Source organism: Macrobrachium rosenbergii, chromosome 27 (genome assembly GCF_040412425.1).
Source record: "Macrobrachium rosenbergii isolate ZJJX-2024 chromosome 27, ASM4041242v1, whole genome shotgun sequence".
In the NCBI taxonomy this organism is placed as follows: Eukaryota; Metazoa; Arthropoda; class Malacostraca; order Decapoda; family Palaemonidae; genus Macrobrachium; species Macrobrachium rosenbergii.
The window spans coordinates 30,317,796-30,339,508 of record NC_089767.1 but is presented as its reverse complement, the minus strand read 5'-3'; the positions used below and the strand labels follow the sequence as shown (position 1 = coordinate 30,339,508).

General features: G+C 36.3%; 1 protein-coding gene and 1 long non-coding RNA gene across 5 annotated transcripts in view; both read left to right on the top strand.

Moving 5' to 3' along the window:
• LOC136853528 (uncharacterized) overlaps nt 1-3,895 on the top strand; it is a 5,475-nt gene extending 1,580 nt beyond the window's left edge. Inside the window, exon 2 of the long non-coding RNA XR_010857489.1 lies at nt 1,936-3,895. This is a non-coding gene — a long non-coding RNA (uncharacterized lncRNA). The remainder of the gene's footprint in view (nt 1-1,935) is intronic.
• Nucleotides 3,896-8,775: 4,880 nt separating this feature from the next.
• LOC136853527 (protein max-like) lies at nt 8,776-20,468 on the top strand. Of its 4 annotated transcripts, none has more exons than XM_067129217.1 (4): nt 8,776-9,112; nt 12,093-12,254; nt 16,099-16,222; nt 19,503-20,468. In XM_067129217.1, exons 1-4 carry the CDS (start codon nt 8,903-8,905, stop codon nt 19,670-19,672), a joined length of 666 nt encoding a protein of 221 aa, XP_066985318.1. In that variant the 5' UTR covers nt 8,776-8,902; the 3' UTR covers nt 19,673-20,468. The 4 variants fall into 4 exon arrangements, with proteins under 4 accessions (XP_066985318.1, XP_066985319.1, XP_066985321.1 ...); XM_067129220.1 differs by having other exon boundaries at nt 8,888-9,112; nt 18,480-20,468; XM_067129219.1 differs by having other exon boundaries at nt 8,888-9,112; nt 18,477-20,468.
• The last annotated feature ends 1,245 nt before the right edge of the window (nt 20,469-21,713 follow it).

Sequence of the window (21,713 nt, the reverse complement as noted above, 5' to 3'; positions counted from 1 at the left end):
GAAGAATTTAAGCAATCTGCTTATTATAAACCTTGCCCTTCAGAATTTAATCACATTGGACAGATAGAAGCCCAAACTTACCTTGATGTTTTATCCCTATGCGGGTATCCTTTTGAGTTACTTAAATGTCAAAGTTCTTCCTTGGACTGGTCGGTACCGTTCCCGGCTAGTACTCTGCAGGGCCCGCGTTCGAATCTCCGGCCGGCCAATGAAGAATTAGAGGAATTTATTTCTGGTGATAGAAATTCATTTCTCGATATAATGTGGTTCGGATTCCACAATAAGCTGTAGGTCCCGTTGCTCGGTAACAAATTGGTTCTTAGCCACGTAAAATAAGTAATCCTTCGGGCCAGCTCTAGGAGAGCTGTTAATCAGCTCAGTGGTCTGGTTAAACTAAGCTATACTTAACTTTTAACTTAAATGTCACTGACCTACCTTCAACCCAAATGCCAACATTTCAGCGTCAAATAACAATTGAAAAGGCGTATATTCTTATGACTTCAGCAGTTAGATTTTATTGTGAATCTGTCATTGTTTCCAGTTGAAATTTCTTTGATATTCTAGCAAAGAATTTAAAAAATGGAGATTCCCAGTATATTATACACTAACTAGATTGTGCTTTCTATTTACAATATAACATGATCCTTGACGTAGGTGTGAAAGTTGTTTACAAGTTCGAATGTGGCGTGATAAGGTTACCATAAGTTAAAAATTAAGTATACCTTAGTTTAACCAGACCACTGAGCTGATCAACAGCTCTCTTAGGGCTGGCCCGAAGGATTAGATTTATTTTACGTGGCTAAGAACCAACTGGTTACCTAGCAACGGGAATCCGAACCACATTATGACGAGAAATTAATTTCTATCGCCAGAAATAAATTCCTCTAATTCTTCATTGGCCGGTCGGAGAGTCGAACGCTGGGCCAACAGCGTGCTAGCCAAGAGTCTACCCACCCCTCCAATGAAGAACTAAGGTTCCCATAGGAATTTTGATACTCTGTGAATACAAAGTCCGTATTAGAATATAAAGATGATTATACATCTGACCTCCGATCTCTTTGTAGGGTTACCGGGTGCTTGACAAATGCAAGACGCTTAAGGTCTTTAGTAAAAATTGTGGAAATTACTTGAAGAAAGTGTGTTTGGTACGCGGTTACTGGATTTGTTATGTTCATCCTTTTTCTTGTTATTGTTCTGGTTTTAAAAGTTTTTCATAGAGACAAAGTGTGACATTGTAAGTCATTCTCAAATGTGGTGTGTACAAGTGTACACTATTGCAAGTACACCAGTATAGTATGTACATATTGTAATATATATATATATATTGTATATATATATACTTATACATACATAGATATATATGTATATACCATATATATATTGAACTTAATAGCTTTCACAGTTGTTCAATGCACTCGTGCGATTAATAACAGGACCTCATTCAAACAGGATGGTCTTTAACGGAGATTTTTATTTAAAAAAAAGTTACAAGCCTTCAAGGAGTATCTGTCCACATCGTCCCGTACCTGTAAAATGAGGATAGATAGTCCTTGAAAGTTTGTAAAAAAAATTTTTTTTCCATAAAAATCTCCGTTAGAAGCCATCTTGTTTAAATGAGGTCCTGTTATTAAATATTGTGTATATATATTTATGTATGTATATATAACTGAATCACGAAGATATGGAACGTGATGTATATATATATAAATAAAGATACAATCCACGAAGGAAAGGGAAACACTGGAGTGCTATGAGGCCTTTCGACTCTGTCGTCCTTTACTTAGCAGAGTCGAAAGGCCTCGTAGCACTCCAGTGTTTCCCTTCCTTCGTGGATTGTATCTTTTATATATATATATATATATATATATATATATATATATATATATATATATATATATATATATATAATTAATACGCAGTTTATTATCTTTTCAGAATCAGCTTAGGTGGCTGTAGAAATGGAGTACAACTATCTTGGTCGCATTACTTCACGCCGCAGTTTAGTGACTGTTCACGTGTTCAAGCCAAGTGTACAAGGAAGGGGAAAACCAGTCATTGCATTGAGATCTTGCATATATATAGATGGTCAACGTCTTACGAATCTTAGTCAGTCTGGCAACTCCCTACTCTATGGTCGTTTTGAAGTTCTTCAGGTACTGAAAACGAAGCAGAAATGGGATTTTGCCTGCATCATGAAAAACGTCGACAGTAGCCCTCTTGATTGTGTAGAGGTTCTTAGAAGGTCTTGTCTCTCTCATAGAGGCGTTTACCACGGTGTTTTGGTAGATTACGACCATTCCGCTTCATTGTACAAGTTGGCAGTAGGACCTAAAGTTTTAACTCTACCAGCAGCTGGCATAAAAGTCTATAACAGTGTTCGCCCAGAGATACTGCCCGATTCTTTCGTCTGTATGAGGTTCCAGGTTCTTCAGCTTTCAACGGGAGTGTCCGAAGATTTGACTTTAGAAAACATTTATTTGAAAATTTCTCCTGCAGATTCATGCGTCATGGCATTACTGACTAGCACACCCGCTGAACATACCAATCAGGTTGTTGGCAGTCCATCAAGAACTGAATCCGAGGGTGTAACTGCAAGACGAATGTCAGTCACTGATTTGACAAAAATGCTGTCTCAACTTGGAGCGAGTCAGTCTCCTCCTCGCATAGAAACACCTCAGTTATCAAATAGATTATTGGAACCTGGTAGTTCAGCGAGGGAGTTTCCGACTGAAGACGAATACAGTCCATTAGACCAACTCACAGAACGCGACTTTTTCCACTTGTCGCCTATACTCTCTCAGCGTCAGATAATGGAGGACAGAATGCGCGTAACCGTTACGATTTAAATGCATAGGTTATTTTTGTTCAGTGACATAAAACACCCAAAGCTGCCGGAAGTATGAAACTCAGAGATCCTCAAGGGCTGTTCTAAGACTGGTATCAGATGCGGTGTTGAGAAATGTCACTGATATTGTTACGTAAAGCTTTCTTGTTTTGTTTTATACAAGTCTCAAGATTGTTACTGTGGAAAAATACTACGGCGACTGTATGTAGTGTGCTCACACCTGTAGAGTTTATCGTTGACTGAAAAGTACAAAATCACATATGTAAATTTAAAATGGGAAGGTTCTGGTAAGAAAGGTTCTCGATTAAGATTTTGCGAAGAAATGTACAAATATTTACATGGGATGTACCTTCCCATTCCAGCCAACTCAGAGTACATGATATGCAATGTACAACTTTACCACTAACCTTTTTAAGTCTAGTCCAGTGCCTTTGGCCAACATTTATGTTGGTTACTAATTTAAGACAACTGAAATGAAAACACGGACATTTGACCAAATGTGATGTATTTTACCTTTCAGAAATATCAGGATTTTGACCAAACTCTGGGACAGTTGTGCCTTTACAAAATACGACTTCAGAATGTCACTGTCTGAATGGTGATGGTGAAGATAGGTCTTGATGTCTGATATTAACTTAGTTTTGTTTGTCTTATTCTGTTAGTGTCTGTTTCTTTCATGCCGGTGATAATAGTTTAAGTGTGCATTGGTCAGTTTTAAAATTTGTTTTCGAGAGGAAAGTATCATAATCTTGATGTATTCGGTACCAAAAACTACTTTTTAATGTATTCATTGCCTTTAAAAATGCCATCGTTAAAACTTCACTTTGTGTTCATGTCAGAACTAAATGATACTGTTAAAACTTTAAGTTTATTTTTAGGTTTGTTAAAACTTCAGTTCCTTTAAGTATACCAGTCATGTAATGTTGTTAAATGAAATGGGGTTTATTCAGAGTAATACAAAGGAAGTGTGATTGAAATGTAAATATATAGTTTTTATGGAAGTCATTGAAATACTTTATAAAGATTCTTTGAATAAAAAAAATATGCTGATGGGGGCTTTATCTACTCCAATAAAACCAAATACTTAATTACTCATAGGTCAGATGTCTAGTCCTCAAACTTAAAAAAAAAAAAATAAAATGATAGATGAGTCACACAGACAATAGCTTTCAGCTGCGTTTAATTTTTAATGAACTCTTATCGTCCGAGAAAAGTTCGCAGGGTACTCAATGGACGCATTAATGTTTTTAAGTTTCAGAAGTTCTGTTAGTTGTTTATGGGAGACAGAATCTACTCGCAATGGAGATTCTAAAGTTAAGCATTTTCAAACTGAAGGCAGTGATAAATTTCTCAAAAATGTTAAACAACCTCACGTGGTTGAGAATCTAATTATCTAATATAACTGAATTATATATTATATATATATATATATATATATATATATATATCACTTGATTCTTTCAACTGTGGAAACAGTATGTATGGAAATATATCAGTTAAGGAATATATTATTTAATTTTTACGGTTATGTAAGTACTTCTACGTATGTTCATGTGTCTAAATATTTGTTTCTTAAAATCTTTTATCAGGAGCCAAAACGCTTTGCAAACCAAGACCCAACCTCCAGGTAATATAAACAAGCAGAGAGAGAAATTCGTGGCCGCTGCCATCTAAAAGCTCCCACGGTGTTCCCAATACTAGTGGCCAAATATGGCTTGAAGAAATTTACATGTTTTATATGATACTGTTTTTCTCAACATCTTTTATAGTGTCAGTCGAGTCTTAAGCACTAGCTGATAATTCAAAGTGGATTTTTGTTTAGTGTGTGTAAGTGTGTTTGTACGTGTGCAGTAGTCCTATCTGGAGTACGATAAGACACCAGTACAGTACTCCGGCCGTTGCTTCCTTACTGGTCATTTTATTTTTCTATTTACAAAAGAATCAGGTACGACGTAGCGTAAGGTAACACCACTGATGATCCCAATTATTCCATCGCTTCGATATCTCTTGGTTTGTTAAGCACAAACAAAAGCAAGGCTTAAAATCTCCCGGCTGATTGTTTACTGAAGTTATCAGATAAGCCCTATCTGGTATTATCCACGTGAAGAGCAAATCTGCTACAGGAACTTTGTTTGGAAATGGCACTAATGGCAGCTCATACGCGTGGCTATTATTGCCATTTATCGTTTGAGGAGCAAAGAACGTGTTCTCCATGCGGAGTCGTTCTCTGCAGGTGGGGGAGTACTGGCGTTGGGAATCGCCACCCGATACCTTGCCGCATCCAGCCATTGGATGTGTTAGGCTTAGTTTCCTCTAGGATTTTCCATAAGTTAATGACAAGTTTTACGCAGATTTATTTTTCTCAACCCTTTCCGCAAGGAAAATGTGTAAAATCTTGGCGAGAATCACAATAATAAATACAATTGTCCTTGAAAACTAGTATTTTGTGAAGGGTATTCAGTGTTATTTGAGCGCTAAAACAACCCAGTACAGATTTAATGAATAAAAGTGTGTGTTGGATGGAAGGGCAGATTCTACATAGCAAATTTACTAAATTTCATGAACTGAAGCCTACAAATGTTTCATCTATTTTCATCGATTATGACGATTTCAATGAGTTCCTATAAGGACGAGTTTACATATAATTCCTTATCAGTCATGTTGGTAGCGATATTCTAATGCAAGCTTAGATACCCACACACCATTTTCATTGTTAACTGACTGTCACATTCCGTGTTATGGATGGGTGCCCTGTATGGGCCTAGAGTAATTTATTACTTTAAGTTAGATCATCCAGTGTGACTAACTTACGGATCTTCAGTGAAATTAATATATTTTCAGATATATTTTTGTAGTTTTTTTATTAGCTCCTCTGCTTTAACAGATAACCAGGCGCGAAAATTAACTTAATAAGTTCGTGGATCACAAGGGCACTGAGGTTGTCCTTGAAAGTTCAATGCATTTGGATGATTGCGACAGACGCAATTTAATTTTAATTATCAACTTTGTTTCTGTGAACACAACTTTCAAAATGTCGAGATTCTCGTGCGTCATTGGCTACGGAGCGGTTCACAGTTTCAGTTTACTTTTGTTATCAGTAGGGCCTATCTACTTCTTTCGTCAGGTTCTGTGAAATGTACACCAAAACGGCTTTAGTCACCTTTCACCTTTGGTTACAGTGATTAATCAATGTTTACATTCTCATTATATTTTCGGTTCCACTTAACAAACTATGTTATCGGCAAATGTTTTCCCTCGTCAGCTAAGTAAACATTTTCTGCATTTCTTCATTATGCTTTCTAAACAAATCAGATAGGAACATTAACCGTTCAGTATTAGCTTGTATCCTCGAGGAGAGAGAGAGAGAGAGAAGTTAAGTATACCTTAGTTTAACCAGACAACTGAGCTGATTAACAGCTCTCCTAGGGCTGGGCCGAAGGATTAGGCTTATTTTACGTCGCTAAGAACCAGTTGGTTACCTAGCAACGGGACCTACAGCTTATTGTGGAATCCGAACCACATTATACCGAGAAATGAATTTCTATCAGCAGAAATAAATTCCTCTAATTCTTCATTGGCCAGCCGGAGAGAGAGAATTGCAAACAGAAGCTCTATACTTTAAACTTATTATGGTCACGCAGACGGAGAGTAAATAACAAAGGCCAAGAGATGAAAATCTGAAGCAGTTAAATCGCGTGTTAATATTTTCTTGTAGCGAGGGTTTTTTTCAGTTTTGCTTCTTGTAATGTACAGTAGTTATTTTTTCTTATCCCCTTTCCGATACTCTTTTGTTATCGTTTGATCGCGGAGGCGAAATTTGCACTCTTCTTTTCATTACCATGATTAGCAATATTCGTAATATTCCCATTTCATTTCTCTTAAAGAAAAGATAACTCTCTTATTCTAAACTAATTTAGCTTTACAACAGTTCCATGCAGTTGTAAAATAAGAATGGATACAACACGTTTGAGCTTGTTCTTTTGATTAAATCTGTATAAACATTAAAAAGCGCAATATTTTGCAATTAAGAGACACTTACATAGAGCATAACTCCGCAAATGCCAAATGATAAATGAATAATAAATAAATAAATAAAAATGGGAGCGAACAAACAACTTTCTTATGAAGCTAAACAACAAAGATAAAAGAGATAAGTTTCTGGACGGTAAATGACGAGCGAGTCAATGTTCAGAGCTTTGGAAATTCGCAAGAGCACAGATAGGCCTAGCATTTGAGGAGCCCATGAACCACCTGTTTGTCATATGGGCAACAATCTACAAGGACGCCTGTAGTCTTGGTAATGCAGTTGCCTTGCCAAAGGACCTAGGGGAAGCACCGAGGAGCCACCCGAGTACACAAAAATCATGCAGAACTATAAGAGAAATGGGAATGGTTACTCATTAGGTGCTGTTTCCTGTGTATAAAAAATAAGATTGTTCTGGAAGAAAGTAGAAAAGATATTACGGTCAGGCATGGGAGTGAAGAGGAGGGTAGATTTCGTAGATTATTGGAACTTGTTGACTATAGAACAGGAGACTGGGAATAAATGTTGACTTTAATGCATTTAATTAGAAACAGACACGAAGAATGCAGAAGTGAGGGAAGGAGGGTGAATTGTGTCGATAAAGATGGAAGCTTCATCACAGACGACTGTAAAATTTACTATTTGGGTAAAATTGTATATCAAAGTACCTGACATCAAAAGAAGTGAAAAAGCATTATAAGAAAGATACCGAAACTATATTATTATTAACTGAGGTACACTTTATTATAACAAGTCAGCTACTAAAGGCAGCGAAAGACGTCATCCAAAGATTCTTAGTTTCATAAAGGTAAGTTTGAATATAAATGCGTTAAGAACGCTTTGACATACCTATTTAATCACAAGATTAGACAATTGCAACCATATCTATAATTGTCTGTCAAATTACTTACCGATAAAATTTCAAGGTGTGATTATCAGTATGGTAGGTAAACTGATAGTACTGTAGATAAATCTCCGCATGATCTGGTTACGCCCATTCTGAGAGAGCTCGACTGGCTACTTTTGAAATTGATTTACCTGTAACGCTTACTCATCATCATAGGCGTTTACTTTCGGATTCTTTCATGTGGTCAATCAAATGCACCCCTTGTATTTGTTACAGATTATAATTTCTTTGAATATATATACAATGATTTTTAACGTATTTTTTTGTTTTTGCTTTTGTTTTGGAGAGGAAAGTACCATAGTAGTAAAGCCTTCTGGTTCCTTACAAGTCCCTGGGGGTGAAGGTGCAAGCTCAACGCCATTTTTTTTTATCAACCACCTCCCCTAATAGAAATAGATGCTGGCATCCATCTACCGCTGGACGCAATGTCTACGGGCGGTTTTGTAAGGGACAGCCTAGAAGCAAATTGGGTTCTAGCAAATGACAACCTAAGCACTGTACCCAAGGTCACAGTGCCACTGTGCCCACACGAACGATCCCTAACTTATGGGACGGCAAGGCTGTTTTTCAGGAACTTAAGAAACGGAACTTGGAGATATTCACTTAATTAAATATACACTCTTAAAATAAGTTTTGATCTATAGGAAAACGTTATTCAAGAAAACTATAAACTATAAGAGACAAATGGAGAAAAGGGGCTTCGTTTGGTAGACAAGTAAGGGAACATGGGATAGTCTTCAACAATAAACAGGGAAGATTCATTTCATGGGTGAAGGTCAAATGCCGACAGGTCATTAACACTTGGCTTTCAGCACGGTGCACCACCTTTCTTTCGAGGTGAATGAACTGTCATGTCAACATGAATGAATGGAATGAAGAAGGATAAAAAAATATAACTTTCCATAAAGGAAATCACTTAAATTCGTAACATCCACGTTTAGTCTCTTTGAAAAAGATGCATGCAAATGCACTGGCTTCCACCAGGGTACACAGTGACACAACCTTTTCTTCAAGGTGAATGAACTGTCATGTCAACACGAGTGCATGGGGAGAAGACTGAAAAATATAACCTTGAAAGGAAATAACCTAAAACTCTAGACATACACCCTCAATTTCGTTGAAATAGATGCCTGCGAATGCGCTCGCCAAGCAAATCGCAAAGAACTCGCCTCTTACACAAATTTTGATGGCAGGTATAAGTACTCGTGTTTGGACCCTTTCTCGCCATATTGATCTGAGTGACCGAGGCAATCGCATCCCCTCCGAGTGTCGGGTGGCATGGGAACGTGTCTTCAGAATGAGCGATGAAGAGAGAGATATCGACATTGAAAGCGATGTGAGTCTTGACCTACGAATGTCTTTTAGTCTTGGAAATTGTTATATCTAGCGAGAATATAGTGAGAAAGTTATAAGTTGAGAAATAAGTCTCTTTACGTTGTACGTGACTAGTTCTAGGCCATGACTACCTTTTCCAAATTTCTAACGTTGATTTGCTTATTCTTCCTAATTTTGTAGGGTTTTGGTGCACAGGGAAATTTAATTTAAATAGTCAGGGATAGGCCTACTATGAGCAACATATACCCAAAGCTAGTCCCGAGTAGTGAAGATAACATACCAAAACTAACCCGAATCAGTCGTATCCTAGTCTCACCTTGACTGTCGTCGAGCTGAATAATTCCGAATCATTGTTATTTCTTGGCCCTCGTATTATCTTAAGCGTGCCTATTTTCTTCTTGAGACATCCTACATTAGGGTAGGCCTTTTATATTAATTGAGCGTTGGGTTTGGCCCAGTTGATGGGCTAAAATTATTTCTTGCCGTGAACAACTTGACGGCCGAAGCATAGCGTAGGCTAGCCAGTGTTAAAAAAAAAAAAAAAGTATTGAGGGTCTTCCAACACGATTGTTAGGACAAACCATTTTTTGTTTTCTCCGAAATGTAGGTCAGCTCTTTAGCATAGCAAGGTAAGCTTGGGTTTAGGGCAGGGTATTTGGGTAAATACCAGCTTACCTGTGTGCTGTATATTGGTTCTTCACTTCCATTCACATTAACTTTCTTTAGTCGTGCTACCTAACGTCCGTAGGTTAACTATAGGCCTAGCCTTTTTTGTTTTGTTTTAATCTAACTGTAGTTTCAGCCCAGATCCACCTTTAGATCCTTTTTACTTATACTTTATTTTCTGGATCCCCATCTTGCTGTCCAACCACTCCAACACACTCTTTTTTATGTATTATGCTCTGAATGGCCAAAATTCCATAAAATCAATCATTATGTGAATGTATGTTTCGTACTGTTAACAGTTAGACTATGGAGGGACCATCCTGGTAGACTGACACCCTAGTTTAGGTTAGGTTAGATTGAATTTGAGTAATACTGTGATGTGGTACTTTGAATTCATAACCAAATATAGGAACCATGTATTTTTCCAAGTGATTATTATGTGTTCTCTGTGTTGTATGCATTGCTTACCATTTTTGTTTGTGCAAACATCATACTGTTTTTGTCTCGTCCTCATTACACAAAAATTAGTAGAGTGCATCAGTTATCAATGAAATATGAGTAAATCACAAGAAATCATAATACATAGTTAAAGTGGATCAACAGGAACAATTATCAACAAATTTATAAAGGATGATAATGTAGCAAAGTCAGTTCCAGGTTGCATCCTAACCTAACTTCCCAACCTAAGTTAACCTGTTGTGCTAGGCCCATACCTGTCCTCTTTGGACCATCCCACCTAATCTGACCAAGAGGATTGTAAGTGCCACACAGTAGAAGAGTAGGATGCATCCGTAAACTAAGCAGGTGTGCCAGGTCATTAATAGGTTAGGCCCTGGAGCTGCCAAACTAACATGACCTTGAGTGGAGCACCTTAAATCATGAAAGTGAAATACGGAAATTCATCTCAACTTAACCTTGCACACCAAATCCTAACTGACAAGGGTCTTCCCATCTTCCTGTTAGCATTGCACAGAGTGTATTGTTCACCTTGAAGTTGGAGGTTACACAGCTGAAAGGAAACATTATTCCTTGTCCTAGTCTCAGCCCCTGTATAGTAATTGTCACATTCAGCCAAGTTTTTTTTTTTTTTTTTTTTTTTTTTTTTTTTTTTTTTTTAAAGAGAGGTTTTCAGTAGAAGGTGTTACTTTACATCCCGATGGATATATCTCTTACAATCTCCATGAATACTTTTTACAAACTAGGCAGCCGTTGTTAGACTTCCAAACTGAAAACTGGCAGGAGCCAGAATATGTCTGAAATACAAGGATTAAGGAAATTTGAATAGTTAAAAATGACATTAAACTTCCATAAGTTTCATGAATAGTGCGTGCATCAACAGTGCCAATCACTTCGCACTGCCCCAGAACTTTGAATGGAACACGGGACTTCGAAAATGATGCATGCATGCTTGCATGATTTTATCATTAAATACCTAATTTATTTTTCACATTCCTTAGATTATTTTTCACATTCCCTGTCTATTTCATTTATAAAAAAACTAAAATTACCAACATTTAACTAATTAAATTTGGTGTTGGCCAGGAATTAGAGTAGTGTATTATATACAGTATAATATTACTACACGTACAATGTTACTTTAATTCCTTGCCAAATACATAAACAATGTTTTTTACTACATTATTTTGTAGGTACTGTATATTTTTTAGAAGAATTTACTTTTCATTGTGAAAAAAATGTGATAAACCTTTTATGAATGTATGTGTTCATAGGTTTTGAAGAAAACGGTAAGTTGCGGAGTGTTTGGTGAGACATCAGTCACATCAGATTGAGAGTTTGAAGAATCTTGGAGCTTTGCTACATTATCCAGTAAATACAAAATTGAGTAATAGCTAGTCCCATTCTGTACATTCAGAAAGGAAAAATTGCCCAAAAGGACTGTCATGCAACCATTGGTGTTCTGAATTTGGTGTTGGTGAGATTACTGAAGTGTATTAACTATTTATTCGAGATTAATAAAGTGTATTGACTATTTATTTAAGAAATAAAAAAGTAATTAGAGCCAACAATGGTAGTTAAGTACTATAAAAATGCTTAAAAGAAGCATTGGTAGAAATAGGATATGCTACATGCTTCTTCATGCCTGCGACTTGTAAAGGAAAGAAGTCTCCTGGTTGCTGATTTAGTTTTACTGAACTTGGATGACCATACCAGGTCTTTCACCAAAGTATCTGCAGAGACTTGAAGTTTGTATAACTATAGTGAAAAAAAAGCAAAGTATACTGAATATGCAATGTAATCAAAAATTTATTTTTAAGATTTATTGGAATTTGTCTTAATTTTCATTCACATTCCAGGAGGAAGAAACATGTACGTTAGGCCCCCGTGGAGAGATCCAGTTTGCCTCACAAGCGGAGAAGCGGGCTCATCACAATGCTCTTGAGAGAAAGCGTCGGGACCACATTAAAGACTCCTTTTGTTCGTTGAGAGATTCGGTACCCTCCTTGCAAGGAGAGAAGGTTGGTGTCCTAATTTTCCCACTATGCATTTTTCCTCTGTATGGGGGGATAGCACCATCAGTGCGCCTCATGTGATGCACTGTAGGCGTTACTTAAGGTTCTTTGCGGCATCCCTTCAACCCCAGGCTGCAGCCCCTTTCATTCCTTTTACTGCACCTCCATTCATATTCTCAATCTTCCATCATACATAACAGTCTGACAATTGATTCACAGTGAAACTGAGAGGTTTTCCTCCTGATACACCTTTCAAACTTTTTACTGTCGATTTCCATTTCAGCGCTGAGTGACCTCATAGGTCCCAGCGGTAGGCCTTTGGCTCAACTTCTGTATTCTAAGCTATTCTGTTCTACTATGCATTTTTCAATACTTAAGATTATCCAATTAAGATGGAACATTTACAATGATCTTATTACTGAGTACTAGTGTCTAGAATTTATCGAGGTTGCCAGTCGGAAACAGTTTAACAGAAGTTTTCTCACCTATACTGGATGCTATAGGAATGATGGAAGCTATGCAGATTTGAGTCTATAATATTGTCAATGGTTTACTTGAAATAAACCTTGTACTGTGCAGTATTGTTTTGGTTTCATGTGGATACCTAAAATTGTACACAGTATCTTATTTACTGTCTTACCTGAGCTATATATTTGGTGAAATTAAAGATTTGTTGCCTTTTTTATTATACTGTACAGAGGGCTTTTTCTTGTCTAAACATTGTAATTGATGATAGTTGAAATAACAAGAGTTAACTTGATGCCTAGGTTTGTGCAGATTATTATGTGTATTTGATTGCTTTTTTTAATGCTATCTGGAAATTTTTCTGTTTATCTTTCAGTTCGTAAGATTTTGACTTTGGAAGAGGAGTGTATTATATACTGCACAGCATCAAGTCATTTTCTGTTAAATATGACCTGTCAGAGAATATTTTCTTGGGATTTCAAAAATTTTTAATGGTTTTCTTCGGATAGGATATAGGTTCATTTGTTTGTTTGAATAGTACCAGGGTGTTATCTTGAACACTGAATAATACTGTGAAGAATCTATTATTTTGGTAATGATTTTCTTAATAAACAGTATCGGTAGGAAAGACCATAAATAGCCATGAATAAGTAGTTGAAGGGATTGTCCAAAGTTTGGTTTAATACATTGTTGTAGTAATTGGATGTAATGACAGTGGCTAGTAGCAGACGTAAATTTTGATAAATTTAATGTCAGCTTGGCTCCTCTGGGCACCAGGAGAGCTGGAAGGCCTAGACCTACTTTGGTTCGAACTGTAAGATGGTAGGCGAAGTTGTGGAAGTGAAAGCAAGGGAAAGATGAGCAGCAGGATTTCATAGAGGCCCTTTGTGTCACATTGTGTTGGAGGTGATGATAGTTTCTTTTAAGTTTGTGTGGCTGCATACAATTTTGTCTAATTGTTCTTGATGGAGGAAAAGTATGAATGATTTGAAGCTCAATTGTATTTCATCCTGGGACATAATACCTGGTTTAGAAAAGATAGTAGTATAAAATTCATGGTGTTAGAAAAGTCAAACTCTGGTACTATTTCATGTTTGATATAAATGAAGTCCCTGGATTCAGTGTCTTATATATTTTTCTTTGATTTCTGTTGGTATCCTGTATTGAACTGTCTGTTTTTCATTTGACAAGTCTTACATGTGGTTTGTTACCTGTGGAGTAGTGATAAGCTTGGCATTTATATCTGTAGTATTCCTGTTAAGTCGTGTACTGGATTAGATGTCTTTGGTTAGTTTAAAATGGTATACAGTATTTACTAACACTGTTATGCATTCACTCGCCTTAAGTCATCGTTTTTTTGGAATAACTTCTTGAAGAATAGTCGGATCAGAATGAGATTTTGGCAAAGCCTTATTCACAACCTGCCATAATTTTTGTTAGCATAGTGCAGTACCAAAAGCAAACAGTTTGTTCTTGAAAATGAGGAGAAATTCCAACTTTGATGATAGCAATTCAGAGGAAATTCCTTGTGACACAACAATGACCTTACCACAGTCCCCCTCTCTCTCTCTCTCTCTCTCTCTCTCTCTCTCTCTCTCTCTCTCTCTCTCTCTCTCTCTCTCTCTCTCTCTCTCTCTCTCTCTCTCTCTCTTTGTGAAAATACGGCCACTTGAGCCTTCATTTACACTTCAAACATTGATGTGTATGTTGTGTTGTATATTTTCTTTTTGAGAGTTAACAGATAGATAACCTGAAAGTATAGTAAGGCAATTGGCGATATGAACAGGAATTTTTTGCAGGATAGTAGTTTGGTGGTTTTTCGGTGTTTTCCGTTTTCTCCGTTTGGTGACATGGGACGATGGCAACAGTCAAGGCTAAGAGAAAGGTCTGCTCTCTTCCCTCCAAAACCCCCATGTAGCGGAGCTTTGTCTACCTCACTGTGCCAGCAGGTGAATTGCCGTATTGAGCAGGTACCTCTAAGATACGTCATCGCCTATGGAGTTTCCCCAGGTGGGAGGTGACTCCACCCAATTGGGTAGACCTTTTCTCTCTTGGCCTTGGCAGCAGTCAACCTTGAGTGGGGCCATGAAGTTGTCCGTCTGCCACCCACACATCCAGAGCTTAACGCCATCAAGCAGGTATAGGGGGTCATGTAACACCATGTGCGCTCCTCCTTCCACTGATTCGGCTGACTTGCAGGAGAGACTGGAGGAAGCCAGGCTTTGCATCATTGAAGAGGTTTGCCCGAGTGGGGTTCGATGATCCCAAGCTTTGAGATCGAGTCCTGGAACATGGACAGTATCCATGAAAGAGTGGATCCCGTCATCATTGACCTCCACAGCGATGACGGGAATGATTTGTTTTTGGATAGTGATGTAGATTAAAATAATTAAATCATGTACTGTGTATTTTGTTTGAATTATAAAAAAATCATGTCTCCACTCTTTTCATAGTCCACAAAGAAGTATAAATAAAACAAACACACAATCCTTTTTCCTCCACATTTTTTTTCAACGTGTTTTTTTTCAGCAGCACCATAATGAACTTTTACTTACAAGTAATCTATTACTCTCAAATGAAAAAACAAAACAAAAAAAAAAGTTGAACAACATATGCATACCTCAATTTTAAATGCATTAAGACTGGACCACTGACTGTATATTCAATGTTATTATTACTATTATGGTAACCATGTAGAGAGCCAGACCAGAATTGAAAATTATACCACCAAAAGGTGTCAGTGTGGGTCAATACACAACAGGAAAAGAAAAAAAAAAATGAATCCAAACCAGTGCAACAAAAAGACATCAGCTAATTGGAGAGTAAACAACAAAAAACTCAATAACAGTGAATTTACAAAATTTACGGCTTAAACCGAGTTTAAAAAATTAATGATTCAATCAATCAATTAGTGACAAAGAACTTCAGTCACTGACACCAAATGAGAGGAAAGTAGCCAATAAAAGAATGGCCAGCACATGAAGTGCGAGGTCCATGAGGGTATCACTGTCCTCCCCTCACCTTGCAGTCTATGTTCAAGGGTCTGGAAACTGGGTGGAAATTCAAGAAGAGAAAAAAAATTTTTTGAGATGGAGGGGTGGGGCTCAAAAATGACGTTTTCGTAACGTCAGTCACCCATTCAGATTGGTATCGTGGTTTTGGAATTTCTCTGCATTTTCAAGAACAAACTGACAACTTTATTTTTGGTACTGCACTATGCTAACAAAATTGTGGCAGGTTGTGAGTGAGGCTCTGCCAAAATCTCATACTGATCTGACTATTCTTAAGGAAGTTGCTCCAAAAAAACTATGACTTTAGTCGAGTGAAATACATAATAGTGTATTTATACATGAAATTGACCTTCAGAATTTTTTTGTGTCGACAGGCTAGCCGTGCACAAATATTAAAGAAAGCAGCCGACTATATTGAGTTTATGAGGCGTAAAAATTCCGCTCATCAGCAAGATATTGATGATCTGAAGAAGCAAAATAATCTTTTGGAGAGTCAAAGTAAGTTAGATATGAAGGTATTCTAACTATAAATTTAATTAGGTAAAGTTGAATTTCCTATATTTAAGTAAGTTAGATCTGCACTCTGCTTGAGCTAAGTTATATAGTGTAATAATCTCTGTAATTCACTTTGTTGGGTCCAAGGGGATTATGAAATTACAAAATGTATTGCACGTAACCTATGTTGAGGTATCCCAGAGTCCTAGGCTAACCTTTCCTTGCCCGTGTGAGCATGCAGTCAACAAAACCTACAGAATCCACAGAAGTGGAACACTATAGCAGTGCAAATAGAAACATTTTACTTGAATTAGGGCCATAACTACCTTTGCCGGGCCTTAGCAAACAGTGTTTCACTCTAGACTGATTCCTGATGTCATGCTACCAGTACACTTCTAGCTTTTTTTTTATTCTCAGTAAAGATACTAAAAACACAAGCAATCTATAAGTACTTTGTATCTGTGTACATCTTGTGATATCAAAATTTTCTCTCTCTCTCTCTCTCATTTTTATTGCTTCCTTACCCTTATTCACATGGCAGCATGGAAACTTGAGCTGGAGATAAACAAAAGTATCATGAATAACATAATAATTTTAAAGAAGACAATGTATTAAGTGAATTGCACCCTGTAGGTACTTACCTAATGTGCAAATGTGTGCATTTTTCAGGTCTTGGAAAGGGAATAGTGGGAATACTGTAGTTACTGTAGGTTAGTGTTGAGATTTTTATACATTAAAGTACTAACTCATTTTCTGGAATCAACTCATTATTTACATGTCTTTTGTTGAGTGATTGTGAACGTCTGTACAAAATGCAGACCTCTGTTATACTGTTGCCTTTACAGCCAGGGGATAAACAGTGTTAAATAGCTGCCAAAGAAGCTGTATTCAAGAGATGCATGAGTTCCCAGTTTCTCAAGCAAGTCTTTTAAAATTGTTTACTGAGACTAGATATTTGTACAAATTTTCTTTCTCTGAATTTTTTGCCATCATCAACATTGTTTTTTAAGTCAGTATTATGCACCAATGTGTACATTATTAGATTGTTCATTGTCATTGTACCTGGGGATGCTTAGTTTTTGCGACATATTTATCTGGTAGCTTTTTGTGTCATAACAGGACATAAAATGCAAATGCTTACATTTCAGGCTGTACTGATTGTTCTAAAATACCGTGGGTATGGTTTACTGCTCTTATAAATTGATAAACTAAAGCTCTCTTACCAAACAACACTTCTGTTTTCATTGGTAAAATTTGTGCAATAAATTCATATTTTATTAAATTATTAGAGATATGCCACCACAAAATTTCTTAGTTTTCAGTGACCTTAAGAAGTTCTATAGAAGACCTACAAAATTGCCCAAAAAATTCTCTTTTCAACAATTGTTTTTATTCGACATATAGCATGAAGGTGATGTGAATTTTGAAATACAGTGTGTGGAATCTCTGCTATATGTTCAGAAAGGCAAACAAAGATGCTGATAAAGTGGCCAACTTTACTGCTATTAAGACCAGACCAGATCGGAGGTAGTCATTCTTGTATGGAATTTTTTTTACACTAAACTTATCACCAATGATAAATGGCAGGCTTAAAGAAATCATGACTATGATAAATTACAATAGATCAAACCCATCAGTGGACTGCAGAAATCTTCAAGTAAAATCTGAGTTTGTCACAAACAACCCAGTCTTTGCATCCAAAGAATGTAGGTCAGCACTAGCAATCAAACATTTCATTTGAAAGTCAAAAGTTTAGCTACCATCAGATGTGTAGGAAATATGTCATTCTTGAATTTTCTTCCATTTTTTTTATTTTTAAGGAAATACAGTGCAGTCAAATTTGAATTTTTCTAAACCTATTGGGCCACCCATATGAGTTAAAACATTTAATGCTTTGGTTTGGTTAAACTTCATAAAGTAGTAATAATAATAATATGACCCTGTTTTTGTTTGTATGTTATGTAAGTGTTCTTGCTTTTAAAGAATGCAGTTGTTTTATTAGTCTTCAGCAATAGTAAAAATTATCATCCTTTTCTCGTCTTGGGTGTATTATTCACTTTTCTGGAGACGGATGACAAGAAAATTATTGTTATTATGCCCCTGGGTTATCATCAAGTAATTGACCCATTTATATGCCTGTCCTTATACATGAGTCCTACTAGCATCTCCATGTTCTTTAGTCAGAAAGGTAAAGTTTTAAGGCACTGAAAGTTTGATATGTTGGAATATATATTTTTAAAACTATGTATATAATCAGCAGATGATGAGGATTTGAGATACTGTGGTAAATCCAAGGGTGAAGGTCAGTGTCATAGCTGCGAACAGTGATCAAGCAACACCAAGGGAGCTGACATGCAGAATAAGAGCACGGACATTGTGTTCCCCAAATACATATTATCAGCATTATTTTGACTGTGGTCTCTGTGGTTTTTGTGCATGTCCTTTTATTGTGTTAGGTGTTTAAGGCCTTGGGGTGATGTTAATTCTTTCTTCCTTTTCTTCCTACTTTTCTTTGCAATAATTAATATATGTTGAAGGTAGAAGAATTCAAATATTTGCCCATGAAGGAATTTACGAAAAAGAATTTTACCTCGTTGTCTTTCTCTTATTAATTGAAGATAGGCAAGGTTTGGGAATCACCCATGATGTAGGAGAGTATGGTATCAAGTCATTTATCACTATTTCTGAGATTGAGTAAATTATAGTTTATTTAGTGGGAGAACAATCCCCACTTATAACTTTTGCTCTCTTTACTTCATAACTTAAGGAAACTTGTGCTTGGGCATGCTTCTTTGTTGAAAGGTTTATAATGATTTAAGCAACATGTCCGTATGACAGAAAATAGGTGCAATCTGTAACAGAAAATAAGACAATTTGGTCACTGAACTACAGTATTTATGGGTGTATTTTAAAGTTGAGAAATATATTAGACTTGCTTGGTACAGAACTAGGTTTTTGTTTCTGCAGCTTTTGTGGGCTTGAACTTATTGTTTTCTTAGGCTAAGGGTAGGACAGTTCCAAACCACATTTTGCCACTTGTTTCATCTCTCTGAGTGAGGTATTACTATATCTAAAGAACTTTTGAATGAGATTTAATGAAAATGCTAGTAACAAATGTAATCTCTCTCTCTCTCTCTCTCTCTCTCTCTCTCTCTCTCTCTCTCTCTCTCTCTCTCTCTCTCTCTCTCTCTCTCTCTCTCTCAGATATTTTAAACAGGCAAAGTAAAAGTTTTCATGTGCTCGTATTTTTTTGTGAGAATTCTATCACAAACTTCCTTTTCAGTTCGTTCTCTGGAAAAGACAAAGTACACTGGCAATTTTGCAGCGATGGCCAGTAACAATGGGATACTTAACAATAAGTCTGGCTCTCTTGTGGAGTTTGAAGGATCTGGGTCAGACACTTCAGACTCAGAAGTGACCAATAGCGTCCATCGGAAAAAGTTAAAGACATAACCCGTGGTAAGGTGGATCTATTAGGATAGCTTAGAGTGGTTCGTTGATTCTTATAAGAATGTTGTCATCGTTTTCAGCTTAATTTTGTACCTCAGGGATCTTTTGAGGATGCTACTTTTTTCCAATATGGTACAAAAAAATATCCCAACATTTTTAGTTCATAGATTGTGGATGCTGGGTCAGATATTGTACAAATATACAAAGGCCGTGTAAGGAAGGATAACTGTATTTGACTTTATATATTATTTTATATCATGCAGCCTGAGTTGGGAGTAGAACATGTTGGCCTGCCAAGGATTTGTGTATTGATAATGAAAATAGACATGCGTTCATATATGAAATATGTAAAGCAAAATATCATGTATTTGAAGCACATTTTTTACATATTTGTTTTTCATACAATCTTTGATTTAATGTGAGGTTAAGTACTTGTGGTTAACTGGTAGTTTAATGGTTCTAGTGTTTTCAAAACAGAAGATTAGATTAAAGAAGGGTGATTGATAGTTAATTAAGGATTGATATTGCAATAGTGATTTGTAGTTTAACTGTAGTTTCTGTTGTCATTATAGTTTTTCTCTTAGGTAACTGATGTTTAAACTTCCAGGGAATATGTTTTTGAAAGATAGGAGATGATGAATTAGGATGAAAGTGTTATAAGTGTGTTAGGGATTGAATTTTTTGTTTTTTATTTTATTTATTTTTTTGACAGTCTTAAATTCCAATATTTCCAAACAGAAGATTTATATATTTATGTACAGTATTAAAATTCTCAAATAAAATATTGATGTGCAGGTTACATTGTGTTTCTGTATCCTATATTAGAACCCAATTATTGATGAAGCTGAGAAAAAGAAGATTGGCAAATGAATAAAAATGAACAGGTTAAGGATCTTCATGAAAACAGTTGAAAGTCCGATATTTGGAAAGGAAACCAAAGTAAATGAAAATATTGCAGAAGAGAAATTTCATGAAGACTGGGAAGAGCATTACAACAGCAGTTTACAATCTGCAAGGACAGACAGGTTGTGAAGTTGTGCATGACAAATGTTTTTGTAATCACAATCATACCTTACAAGTCTTGAGTCTTTTATTAGATTGGCATCTTGTACCTTTGGAAACGATGACATCCTGTCATTCTTCTTAAATTGTCATGGTTTTTATATTGATAAAAAGGATATTGGATGTGAAAATTGTAAGAGGTGATTTAATTGTCCAAGTAGGGAAGAAACAAAACTTGAGGAATTGACCAGTCTGCTGTGCAGAGGTGGCTTAAATATTTTAAGTAGGGCTCCATTGAAATTCCACAACCCAAACTTCATTACAGGAGGCCTGTAAAAAAGATCATAGCTGCAAGTCATTTTGCACTAGAGTAAAACTCCTTTCAAAGGTACGTGAAAACAATAGATATCAGCAGTGAAATATCTAAACTGGTGCAAAGAAGGTTGGAAACTTGTGAAGCGATGACATAAATATTTGCGATTGTCAAGAATCCAGAAATCTTTCTAGCTCAGTGTTTTTATTTCTTATTATGAGACATTGTTTTGGATTCCTTAAAAAAAAGTGAGTACTAATAAAGTACACTGTTGAAAGATTTCTTCATCACTTTCAGAAAAAAAGGTTAAGGAAAGTGGTTGAGGTATTTAAAATCCCATAAGTTGTTTCATCACAAACCCATTACTAATACAGTACAGTATACAGCCTACATTCATGGTCTTTGAATGGCTCCAACTCCCCAGTGATTTTATTGTTATTAGGTAGTTTAACCAGGCTGCTGAGATTAAATGTTCATTTCTCAAAGATTTAGTCTGAAGGTTTGTCTTTATAAACGAAATTTATTTTAACTTGCATTTCTTAAAAATGAATGTTTGGATGAATTGAAATTCAAAGTTCTAAAAAAATTTCAGAAATTAGTTATTTCCCAAATTTAACATTCACTTTTGGTTAAATTGGGACATTCACTTATGATATGTTTAACTTCAGCATTGTCCAGCAGTCTGCATAAAGGGATGGAGTCATTTGAGTTATGCATCAAGTATCCAGG

Excerpts from the sequence above, each read along its gene's own strand:
- LOC136853527 (XM_067129217.1), top strand. The coding sequence starts at position 8,903 with ATGCCTGCGAATGCGCTCGCCAAGCAAATCGCAAAGAACTCGCCTCTT. Across the intron at positions 9,113-12,092 it reads ATATCGACATTGAAAGCGAT|GAGGAAGAAACATGTACGTT; the intron begins GTGAGTCTTGAC and ends TTCACATTCCAG. Across the intron at positions 12,255-16,098 it reads CCTCCTTGCAAGGAGAGAAG|GCTAGCCGTGCACAAATATT; the intron begins GTTGGTGTCCTA and ends TTGTGTCGACAG.